The sequence below is a fragment of the Eurosta solidaginis genome, chromosome 5 (assembly GCF_040869045.1).
Source record: "Eurosta solidaginis isolate ZX-2024a chromosome 5, ASM4086904v1, whole genome shotgun sequence".
Classification (NCBI taxonomy): Eukaryota; Metazoa; Arthropoda; class Insecta; order Diptera; family Tephritidae; genus Eurosta; species Eurosta solidaginis.
The window spans coordinates 216,579,822-216,592,140 of NC_090323.1; the positions used below are offsets into that span (position 1 = coordinate 216,579,822).

At 41.1% G+C, this 12,319-nt stretch overlaps 1 protein-coding gene across 1 annotated transcript; it reads right to left on the bottom strand.

The window, feature by feature from the left end:
• Positions 1-195: 195 nt before the first annotated feature.
• Positions 196-9,366, bottom strand: LOC137252469 (uncharacterized). The gene is made up of 4 exons (XM_067788223.1): positions 8,958-9,366; positions 8,637-8,751; positions 1,859-2,108; positions 196-1,796 (listed from the first exon to the last, which is right to left on the bottom strand). Exon 4 carries the CDS (start codon positions 1,753-1,755, stop codon positions 616-618), a length of 1,140 nt encoding a protein of 379 aa, XP_067644324.1. The 5' UTR covers positions 1,756-1,796; positions 1,859-2,108; positions 8,637-8,751; positions 8,958-9,366; the 3' UTR covers positions 196-615.
• Positions 9,367-12,319: the final 2,953 nt, after the last annotated feature.

The window sequence follows — 12,319 nt, forward strand, 5'->3', positions numbered from 1 at the left end:
TATTAACAATTTTATAGGAGTGTTAAGGGTGTTGTCAGTTCCTTGACGGATGTGACTGCAGTATGTTCCGGTACTAGACCGACTGTTACGCGATTGATTTCTTACCCAAAAAACTTCGTCTCTGTGGAATTTAGTCCCTTAAACCCCTGGGGCTCTCAAACTCCTTTGTTAGTAGGTAAAAACTTAACACATATATTTTATTCTCATAGCCATTTTATTGTTTTATTTCATACACAATAAATTAAAATTTATTTATAGCAATTTCAAGTTTCTTCTTTCATTAATATTTACACATAGTATTTACAAAGTGAGAGAGTAAAATGTACGAATTCTAAATGTTTGAATCCCGATATTATAGCATAGATTCCAAGACGCTCAAAGCAAGAGAGTGCAGATCATTTTCATAGACGCTGCTCAGGCTTGATATATAAACATGAATGCAACTAAAGCTAAAATTGGGTACGTACTATATCTAACTTTTATAACATCTTTCTTACATAATAAAAATTTAGCTGTGCAAATAGTTATATTTAACAACTGTAAATGTTCAACATTTATTAAACGCTTTCACAAATTTTCAACACAGCTTATAAGCACACATTCATAGGTACTAACTTACTGGTGCTCCATGGGACAGTTTTTCGCCGAAATAACATTAAGACTGGCGGTCATTAAACGGCCATCTCTTTTGCCAACACACAGCTCACTATTCAACACACCGCCAACAGCACTACCATGACCAGCTCCACCAACACCACTAACAAAACAACTTGGTAGGCCGAGAAGCTTTTGTGGTGGCGGACAGGCTACATCACAACGTTCATCGAAATAATTTGCAATTTTTTGCAATACAAAAGTCAATATACGTTCTTTACTTAATTCACCATTTAGGAACGTTATATCTTGCCGATCACGTATTTCATTGAAATTCTTCTCATAATTCGGCCATACGCATATTTCAAAATAACCCGTTACGTCTGGAGGATCATAGGTGCGTTTCTGGCGACGTTCAAAGCATTTTTCATAGGGTAAATGAAAATGAAATTTTATATTACATAATGTTAATAACTCTGGTTGATTGAAAATGGTGAAACCTTCAATAATAAGTAAATTAATTTTGTTATCACGTAACTGTGAAACATGTTGTGAATTTACACGCATTATAGTATTACTATGGGATGAAGAATGTGCCATATTTGGAGGAGAAGTTGTATGCACCTGTAGGTTTGGTTGCTGTTGATGATGGTGATAATGATGATGTGACGAGTGGTTTTGCTGTTTTTGATTCTGTTGCTGTGATGCAGCATGTTGGCGTGATGTTAGAGCAGTTTGTTGTTTTATTTTATTGTATTGATTTGGTTGGTAAATTTGTGGTTGTAGCGGTCGAGCTGCATAATGCTCAGAATTAGTTGACATTGACATTTCATTAATGAAATCAATATTATCTAATGGGTCATTAGATATGAAACGTCCCCTCATAGTCCATGTTATATCAGATAACATTTGTTTCATATCTAGCGAACTTAGCAATTCAAAATTAATGACATTTAATTTATCGTTCCATTTGTGTCGTACATCATCAACTGGCAGAAAATAATCATCTTGTGATATCAGCTGTACATCACCAACAATGTAGGCCGTATTCCAAAGTTCTGCACCGCGCAATTGTTGAAAGTAATCGCGCAACCGCTGCGCTAAAGTCGTCTTGCCACCACAGGTGACACCTGAAACGCCTATCACCAGCCACGGCGGCATCTTTTTTTATTCAAGTGGTCGCAATTAATGCCTTAGCGGAACTAAAATAACAAGTTGCGCATATTATTATATACAAGTTCTATTGTTATATGCTAAAGATAACCTTTTGAACTTTATAGCTGAGCCGGTGCACAATTATAAGCAATTTTTTTTGTTATTGATTCAGGTATTTTGTATTTATTTTATTTGTAGGATGCCAAATATTACTTTTTAATTTGTTTTGCGCTCAAAAATATGATCCCAAATATGATACAAGGTATAAATGGAAGTGCCACCAAGAAAAATTACGCCAAACGCGGCCGGAAATATGAATGCATATTCAAGTGGCGGAAATAATGTATGTATGATGTTACCTGCAATTGATTGAGAAAATATTAAAAAAGCTTTCATATTTCAAGCAAATTGTTCACAATTTAAGGGAATGCCCTAAGAGATTATCAGAGAGGAGAATATATACACTCCTAATAAAATATATCTTAATTTCCACTAAGCGACTTGCTTTCAAAACGGAAGTGTTCATGGAAGGGCCGAGTTTGGAAGAAAAGTTGGTGTGGCTCTGGCAGGAGCTCGATGTAAGCCTCAAGTTCAAGACGCAGTAATTGGTCGCCTTCTCAGCGGATTTAGAACTCAGTTAATAAGATGCTATCTTGTGCCGCTTCAGTATAATAATTTACCATATACTTGAGATTCAAGGGGTTGATTGTGCATTACAAAGCTTTTCAAAGCTTCCGCAACCCAATTGTCAAGTTCACCTACGCGAGGGGAATCCTGTTACATATATGAATGTATCATACACATATTCAGCAGGCGGGGCTCTGGCGACCTCAAGTTCCTCATGAAGCTAAGGGACTGGGGTCGGTATGGCCTAGGAGGTTAAACGTGGTCATATTAATTAATGGTGCGCTGTTACCGGAGCGTACTGGATCAATATCTGCAAAGGACCATCAACATTGATAACATTCTCCAAAACCTTCGGGGAAGGTCTTAGTTGTTAATACAACAGCCAAACACTTGGGTAATCAGGCGGCCCTTAAAGCACTCAACTTATCTGTGGCTCTATTCATGGTAGTTTGGGCGCGCCTCACTTCTCTTGCGGTTGAGTTGAACATTTTTAAAATTACGACCATCTGGATCTCGAGGCCAAACCGGGAAAAGAAGTGGTCTTGGACGGATATAGGGTATTCGGAGTTCATATTTATTATTGTAATTGCCATTTGCCGGATATGTATCCGGTATGCTTATTCGAAGCCACAAAAACGTAAGTTTTTTTTGCCTATCGAACCTTTGACTGCGAAATTTAATCCTCTCTCACATTTGGCATACCTATTGCAGGGAAGTGAGATCTGGCCGGAAATATAGAACAGGCTGTCTGTGAGTGAGAGTGAGTGTTTTGACGGGTCACTAAACAACGGGAGTCCATGTGGGGCGGCTTAATATCATCGAATGAAACTCGATGTCTTATTGTTGTTGTAACGACAAACACACTACATGAAGGTTTTAGTAACAGTCCTTTCCGGACATCTATTCAGTTCGCACCGGTACTAACGCTTTCTGGAACTGCACTGTTGTGAGAATTTGCTTGTACCCCTGAACATTCGGGTTGTCTTGTTGTTGTTGTTTTTGTATCGATAGGGTTGCTCCCCGAAAGCCTTGGGGAGTGTTATCGATGTGATTGTCCTTTGCCGGATACAGATCCGGTACGCTGCGGTAACACAGCACCATTAAGGTGGTAGAGGTTTACGCCGATCACTTTATCGGCGGCGGCGGCGTAAGCTCTATTATATACCGGCGGCGGCGGCGTGGGCGGCGCGCCGGCGTACGCCGGTTTTCTTACTTTAAAAAGTTTGATTTTTCTATTTAAAAAAAAATAGAATTTAGGAAAGGTTTAGTTTGTATGTATTTAAGGAAATCCACGTGTTGGCCATTTCGGAAAGATCCGGCGTTTTTGCCTCAAGATCTCGCAGACCGTTCAAACATTTTCAAGTGTAGCTCCTTGCGGAGGGATTGTCCCTCGTTCACTTACTCCAGAGAGGCTTCGGCGACTTACGGTTGCTATTAATGGTCTATTAATACTCATGACTCTCGTGGCACAGCGCGCCTCCAGTTTTTTCGGCTGTTTTTAAGAGCTACAATTCCCGATGTGCGAACAGTAGCAATCCCGACCACCAGTCGCTACCACGCCTCCTGACCCTCACACGATATGCCAGCACAGAATCTAAGGACTGCGACTTCGAACTCATACCTTCGTCGACGCCATTTTCCTAGAAGCTCTAGGTGTAGCTCCGAAGACTTTCCAACGGATGCTTTTGTCGCGCTATGCTGCCGAGCTACACCAGAGAAACACCTTGAAAAATTAGAGAGTGACCATAATGGATGACCGCGTAGCTTCAGTTTTCAGACTGGTTCGACTGTCCACTACGTTAGGGTAGTAGCACAAACGGTCATTATTTCGACTGTCTTGGGAAAGCTTTTGCTTCGCCACTTTGGGTGTTCTTGCGAAGGACAAAGCCTCACTTGGTAAATACATATATGTGCCTACGTATTCACATTTGTAAAAGGAGCCGTAACGTGTAGGTTGTTGTTGTTGTTGTTGTTGTTGTTGTAGCAATGCTCGCCCCACCTAATAGCCGCGACCGATCACAAATTGTCATCAATGTCCTCTAACGGGAGGCCAAGGAAACTAGCCCTTTCAACAGGGGTGGACCATAAGGAAAGGGGTGTTAGAGGCGTTGGTTCCACATTACAATTGAAGAGATGGTTGGTGTCATGTGGGGACACATTGCAAGCGGGGCATACATTTTGTATGTCGGGGTTGATTCTGGATAGGTAAGAGTTTAGCCTGTTACAGTATCCAGAACGAAGTTGAGCAAGAGTGACACGCGTTTCCCTGGGGAGTATGCGTTCCTCTTCTGCGAGTACTGGATAATTTTCTTCAAGTACTGGGTTCACCGGGCAATTCCCGACATAAAGGTCCGACGCCTGTCTATGGAGTTCACCAAGGACCTGCTTGTGTTTTTTCGCTTCATACGGCTGGGTTCTCAGGTGCCGTATTTCCTCAAAATGCTTACGGAGATGACTCCTTAGGCCCCTAGGCGGTGCTGGTTCGTCAATCAGATGTATGTTGGGATGCCCAGGTTTCTGGGTATTCAACAGAAACTGTTTGGTCAGCATCTCATTTCTCTCCCTGATGGGGAGTATTCTCGCCTCATTATGCAGATGGTGTTCTGGGGACATAAGAAGACAGCCCGTGGCGATTCTGAGAGCAGTATTTTGGCAGGCCTGTAGTTTCTTCCAGTGGGTGGTTTTTAGGCTTGGCGACCATATGGGTGACGCGTAGCACGTAATCGGCTGGCTAATTGCTTTGTATGTGGTCAAGAGCGTTTCTTTATCTTTTCCCCAGGTACTGCCAGCAAGGGATTTGAGGATTTTATTACGGCTCTGAATTCTTGGAACAATTGCGGTTGCGTGCGCACCAAAATGTAGATCCTGATCAAACGTCACACCCAAGATTTTGGGGTGTAGGACAGTCGGTAGCGTAGTGCCATCGACGTGGATGTTCAATATGGTCGACATTTGGGGCGTCCATGTTGTAAGTAAGGTCGCGGAAGATTTAGTCGGTGACAATGTCAGGTTTCGCGAGGCGAAAAAACTGGAGAGATCAGGGAGATAGCCGTTTATTTTATTGCATAGCTCATCGATCTCTGGGCCTGGGCCTGTGGCCATTATTGTGCAGTCATCGGCGTAGGAAACGATTGTGACTCCTTCCGGTGGTGAAGGTAGCTTAGATATGTAGAAATTAAACAAAAGCGGGGATAGGACACCACCCTGTGGCACCCCTTGTTTAATTCTCCTATGTTTTGATGTTTCGTTTCTGAATTGCACCGATGCCTGCCGACCACCCAGATAATTTGCGGTCCACCTTTTAAGACATGGGGGAAGGGTAGACCCTTCCAGGTCTTGCAGTAACGAGCCATGGTTGACCGTATCAAAAGCTTTTGATAGGTCTAACGCTACGAGTACTGTTCTATGGTGGGGATATTGATTCAAACCGCAATTTATCTGGGTGCTAATGACATTTAGCGCAGAGGTAGTGCTATGGAGTTTTCTGAAGCCATGCTGATGAGGGGCTAGCTGCAAATGTACTTGGAAATAAGGGAGCAAAATGGCTTCAAACGTCTTTGCCACTGGCGATAGGAGAGATATCGGACGATATGACTCACCTACGTTAGCTGGTTTCCCAGGCTTTAGTAGCGGGACCACCTTGGCCATTTTCCATTTCTCGGGTATGACAAAGGTGGAAAGAGACAGGTTGAAGACATGCGCTAAATATTTGAAACCCTCTTTCCCTAGGTTTTTAAGCATCGGCATGGCTATGCCGTCTGGGCCCACTGCTTTGGATGGTTTAGCGCGACCAATGGCGTCCTCAACCTCTCTAGCGGTGATGGTAATTGGTGACGCGCTGAGTTTGTGTTTATGTGCGTGTCTATTGGCTCTCCGTCTATCTTTGTCGACCGTAGGATGCATTATATATTGTCGGCAGAAAGCGCTCGCGCATTTTTCCGAATCCGACAGCACCTTATCGCCAAAGGCGATGGAAACTTTGTCTTTGTGCTTAGTCAGATTCGATAGGGTCTTTACGGTGGACCAAATTTTACCTACACCGGTAGAGAGGTTACAGCCTCTTAGGTGCTCTTCCCATTTCGACCGCTTGTGTTCGTCCACAAGCAATCTGATGCGTTGGTTTATGTCCCTTATTTGGGGGTCGCCTGGATCAAGCTGCCTTATAAGGTCGCGTTCCCTCGCTAAGCTCGCGGCCTCCGCCGGGAAGTGGGGCCGGATTTCGGGAATTCTCCCGGCGGGAATGAAATGTGCCGAGGCGGATTCAATGACCTTACGGAAGGCACGCTCCCCTTGGCGGGCATCAGTCGGGATAGGGAGGGCAGCAAAGCTGCTGTCTGTTGCAGATTTATATTCTTCCCACTTTCCTTTTTTGAAGTTTATGAAAGTGCGTTTTTCGGTGACGATGAAGTCGGCGGTACGCTCGAACGAAACAAGTATGGGCAGGTGGTCAGATGCCAATGTTACCATCGGCTGCCAGTTGACGCAGTTTACGAGTTCTGCGCTCACGATTGAGATATCTGGCGAGCTATGACAGCTTCCTACCATACGTGTGGGGGCGTCTCCGTTTATTGTGCAGAACGTCGTTTCGTCTATTTGATCCGCCAACATCTCACCCCTACTGTCCGACCGCAAGTTTGAATGCCATAGGTCGTGATGGGCATTGAAATCGCCTAAGATAATGCGATTGTTGCCAGTGAGTAAGGCCTCGATATTAGGGCGGTATCCACTGGGGCAACAGGTGACAGGAGGGATGTAGATGTTGATGATTTCTAGATTTGCATCGCCTGACCGGACAGATAGGCCTTGACGTTCTAAGACATTGTCCCTGCGGTCGATGCCAGGATCAAATATATAATATTGCACAGAGTGGTGTATGATAAACGCGAGGCCGCCTCCATTTCCGCTCTCGCGGTCTTTCCTGTGGACATTATAACCAGAGCAGGTCTGCAATGCAGATCTTGCTGTGAGTTTAGTCTCTTGAATCGCAGCAATGCGGATGTTGTGCCGCTTCATGAAATCGACTATCTCCGTAATCTTCCCAGTTAGTCCATTACAGTTGAACTACAGAATTCTGAAGTGCATGAGGGGTGACGCCGCCACTCTAGGGGTAAGTGACGGGTGACTACGCCTAGGTTGTGGAAGGCCAGGACGCAATTGCTGTTGTGGCCTTGGGACTGGGCGCCCTTGGGCAAGCATTGCGGTACCCGGATTATTTGGGTTTGCGACCTGGCAACATGGCGCGATGAAACCCGTCGAGGGGTTGCCGTCGCGGAAACCAGAACATCTAGGAAAGTGGCACCACCCAAGGCAGGAGCTGCATTGAGCGGATGTCGCAAACCTATATACTCTGTGCTGGCAGACGGTGCAAACGGAGGCAGGGACTAAGAGTCTGTTTCCCTGTAACGTGTAGGTGATATTTAAACTTGGTTGATAGGCTATAATCAATGTAATTCATAATATGCAAAGTAAATTTGTTATATAACTTTTCTTTTAGTGTTTTGTTTTAATAACTTGGTGAATTGGGTGATGCAAAGTCTGCGTCAAGCTGACATCGAAAAAGCCTGTTTTTTTAAATAACTTTTGAATGGTTAGAAAGAGTTAAATTTCGCAATTAGTTTCTTATAACTGGCAGTGATGCGCATCCGTTGATACCACTTTCGACCATATCCGACCATTGAAGCTATATATTGCGCTGGAAGCCTGATGGGTTGCGCTACACAGCCCCTTGAATCTAGTATTTTAGTCGCCTCTTACGACAGGCATACCCACCGCGGGTATATTCTGACCCCCTAACCCGCTGGGCGGGTTGTCTTGTCTTGATTATCTATTTTCCAAAAATGTTTGGGGGTGGTGGAAGGTATCTTATAGTCGTATAAAGAAGAAATAATCTTTCGAGTTACTCTAATAAAGATAGAGCAATTTAACACTTCTGGTTGTAATGTCTATTATTTGTACAGTCTATTTGTTTTGACAGGACTTTTTTTGACAAGGTATATATGTATTTCTATTTCCACGACAAGCCAGTCTAATTCTATGAATGTTTTAGATTCCCATTCGCAGGAGAACTGTGTTGTCGCCAACGTAATAGGGGTTATATTACCATTACAACAAAAACGAATATATAGTTGAGTTTAATAAGTCGACAAAACAAGGTCTTATTTGGTATGTACATATGTATTGGCAAAATTGCTGTCTCTTAAGCGCAGCATAGAAAACTTTGCCGAAGGTTTGAGGGGGCTTTGTCAAAGTAATAGTCTCACCTATCAGGTGATAGCCTGACACTTGTAAACGATATTATTTAATCACACAAAATTTTCTGGTTTGTTTCACTTTGCTTATGTTTCCAAAAATATGTTGGCCGTCATAGTCGAATAACTGAAAGAAAGGGATAAGCAGAGGATTAAGAAGATTAAGAGTGGGGAAAATGCCCCACCCCCCAGTCAGTACATCAGGTGATTTTTTATATTCATATCGCTTTACTTATAGTTTACGTAAATCAACTTCAATTGTAATACAAGAGGGCCGGCTTAAGTGCTAAACAATAGTACATTTTTTTGCTTCACCTGACCGCGCGCTCTTACCTTCATCAATCAACATAAATGGCAATATGGATACCCAAAAGAAATAGTAGAAAAATAATGCGAGTGCAACGATGACAATAATTTTTCCAATCTGCGAATTTGAAGCCATCAACACTGAATCGTTTATAGCTTCTGCGTCACAATCTGCTTTATAATTTCCTTTTACCTTAAAAGCCGCAGTTGCGGGGTATTGGAAAGGTTTGGTTGGAGATTTTCTTTTCAATTTTACACAATCTATAACATAAACACAGCTGCTGCACTTTTGCTCGCGAATCTGATTCGACAATGGAACGAAGTTGACTCACTTTGTTTATTTTTTATATATTTTATTTGTTTGTTAATGTAAACTTTAAAGTTCATTTATGCGATCCATATTTCATTAGTTTTCCATTAGCAACTTGTCATGCTTTCAAAACTAATAGGAGAAATCAATTGTTTGTTTTTATTAAATTCAGAGTTGATTTTACAAAGGAACAAACTTTGGGCGCATGCCAGGGGTGCAATATGAAGCTTCGATCCCGTATAGCTAGAAACGGCACAGTCGGATTTACATAAACGCTTTGGTTGCTTCAAAGCCATGGCTGGTATTCCCGTATTGTCTTCAGCTCAAAACATTTTTTATTTTGCTCTTATAAGCCAAAGTTACTTTATTTGAAAATATATATGTATTTTCCCTTATTATTATTCCATTCCTGACATAAGCTAAATGCGATCTGCAATGCATCAATTGAAACGTAGAAGGATTTCTTAGGCATTTCTTGATTATTTCTTCAAGGGTCCGAGAAATGCTCAAGAAATATCCCCATGCTTAAATTTATGGTTGCAGCACCCAGCTCGGGAGCAATTTTGTAAAGAAGTTGAATACTGAAAAAAAATATATATATACATTTTCCAATTAAAAATTCTCAACTTTGGCTTTCCAAGCCAAATTAAAATATTTATTGAGCGCCGTCTTGTGATCTAAATACCGGGCTTCGAGGCGCTATCAAGGCGAAGCCACGCGAAAAAAGCGGTTATGCAAATACAACCTGAACTGTCAGTGAATCAAATTTTTCAAGTGATCTTTTGACTTAAGGCCGTTTCACCCCTTTCGGTTAACGCTAACTGACTGATTGTCATTTAGACGCATTGAAAACGGCCATATGATAAAAACATTTAAAATTTCGGCTTCGCGTGACGGTCCACAAACTAAGCAGCATAACCGTATCTAAACCATCCACTGAACACATTTCTTGGGTTTTCATTACGAGTTTAAATTACAATTGAAGTTGGTTGCTCATCTGTTAATCTACGTTGTTGTTGTTGTTGTTGTAGCAATAAGGACACTCCCCCAAGGCCTTGGGAGTGTTACCGATGTCGATGGACCTTTGCCGGATGAAGATCCGGTATGTTCCGATAACAAGCACCATGAAGGTACTAGCCCGACCATCTCGGCAAAGATTTGGTATTTTATTTTATTTATTTATTTATTTAAATATTTCCTAACACAACAATTTGGTAAATTATTTTACAGTGCTAGTCAGGAATTGTAAATAGTTAAATTTGAGATGAATTAATATGGCAATAGAATTAACATCAAGTAAATAAAGATATACAACAATAATATTAGTAAAAATAGAAATGATACTTATACAAATACGATTATTAGATTTAGCAAGTAGAAATCAGCATTTAGACAATAGCGGGAAAGGAAAAAGGAAACAAGATGAGATAATACAATTTCTTACCTTTGGCTTTCCAAGGCAAATTAAAATATTTCTTGAGCGCTTTCTTGTGATCTAAATACCGGGCTTCGAGGCGCTATCAAGGCGAAGCAACGCGAAAAAAGCGGTTATGCAAATACAACCTGAACTGTCAGTGAATCAAATTTTTCAAGTGATCTTTTGACTTAACCCTTTCACCCCTGAGTTTTTTTTCAAAATTGGGCGGTGTTTTCATCACTTCGACAGCTAATCCTGTAATATGACTAAAATATAAGATCTTTGGCATACCTGAATCCTTACTGTTATCCTGGGATATATAATCCCAATAACATTTATTAACATTTATAGGTGGGACGAATAAGTCCCAATAATACCAAAAGGGCTAAAAATTTTTACACATCTAAAGGTATAAACAAATATTGGGATATTATTATCCCACACAAATGCATTATTGGGATTATATGTCCCAATGCAGTTATAAATATAAAAAACTTACTTTTTTCATTATAATTTCCTTCCGATTTCGAAGGAATAATATTTATTAATACCTATACTTTACAGCAAGCGGTATATTACGAATAAAAACGGTACCAGATAGACGTTTCACACTGAAATACAACGCGTTACTGAAGAAATTTCCCGACATGTCTGTGCAAAATATTGCGTAACGGGAAATTTGATGTCAATAATGACGGAATGCGGTTACTGATCATCAAAGAAGGCTACAAGGTTTTTTTGGGCTTATTTCAATGCGTAATTGGATATAAATTAAAAGTTATACACATATTTGAAGTTTGCTGGGACGTATTGTCCCAGTAGGGGCGAAGGGGTTAAGGCTGTTTCACCCCTTTTGGTTAACGCTAATTGACTGATTGTCATTTAGACGCATTGAAAACGGCCATATGATAAAAACATTTAAAATTTCGGCTTCGCGTGACGGTCCACAAACTATGCAGCATAACCGTATCTAAACCATCCACAGAACTCATTTCTTGGGTTATGAATATGAGTTTAAATTACAATTGAGGTTGGTTGCTCATCTCTTAGTCTACGTTGTTGTTGTTGTTGTAGCGATAAGGACACTCCCCCAAAGGCCTTGGGGAGTGTTATCGATGTTGGGGAGTGTCATCGATGTTGATGGTCCTTTGCCGGATGAAGATCCGGTATGTTCAGATAACAAGCACCATGAAGGTACTAGCCCGACCATCTCGGCAGCGATTTGGTATTTTATTTTATTTATTTATTTATTTAAATATTTCCTAGCACAACAATTTGGTAAATTATTTTACAGTGCTAGTCAGGAATTGTAAATAGTTAAATTTAAGATGAATTAATATGGCAATAGAATTAACATTAAGTAAATAAAGATATACAACAATAATATTAGTAAAAATAGAAATGATACTTATACAAATACGATTATTAGATTTAGCAAGTAGAAATCAGCATTTAGACAATAGCGGGAAAGGAAAAAGGAAACAAGATGAGATAATACAATTTCTTACCTTTGGCTTTCCAAGGCAAATTAAAATATTTCTTGAGCGCTTTCTTGTGATCTAAATACCGGGCTTCGAGGCGCTATCAAGGCGAAGCAACGCGAAAAAAGCGGTTATGCAAATACAACCTGAACTGTCAGTGAATCAAATTTTTCAAGTGATC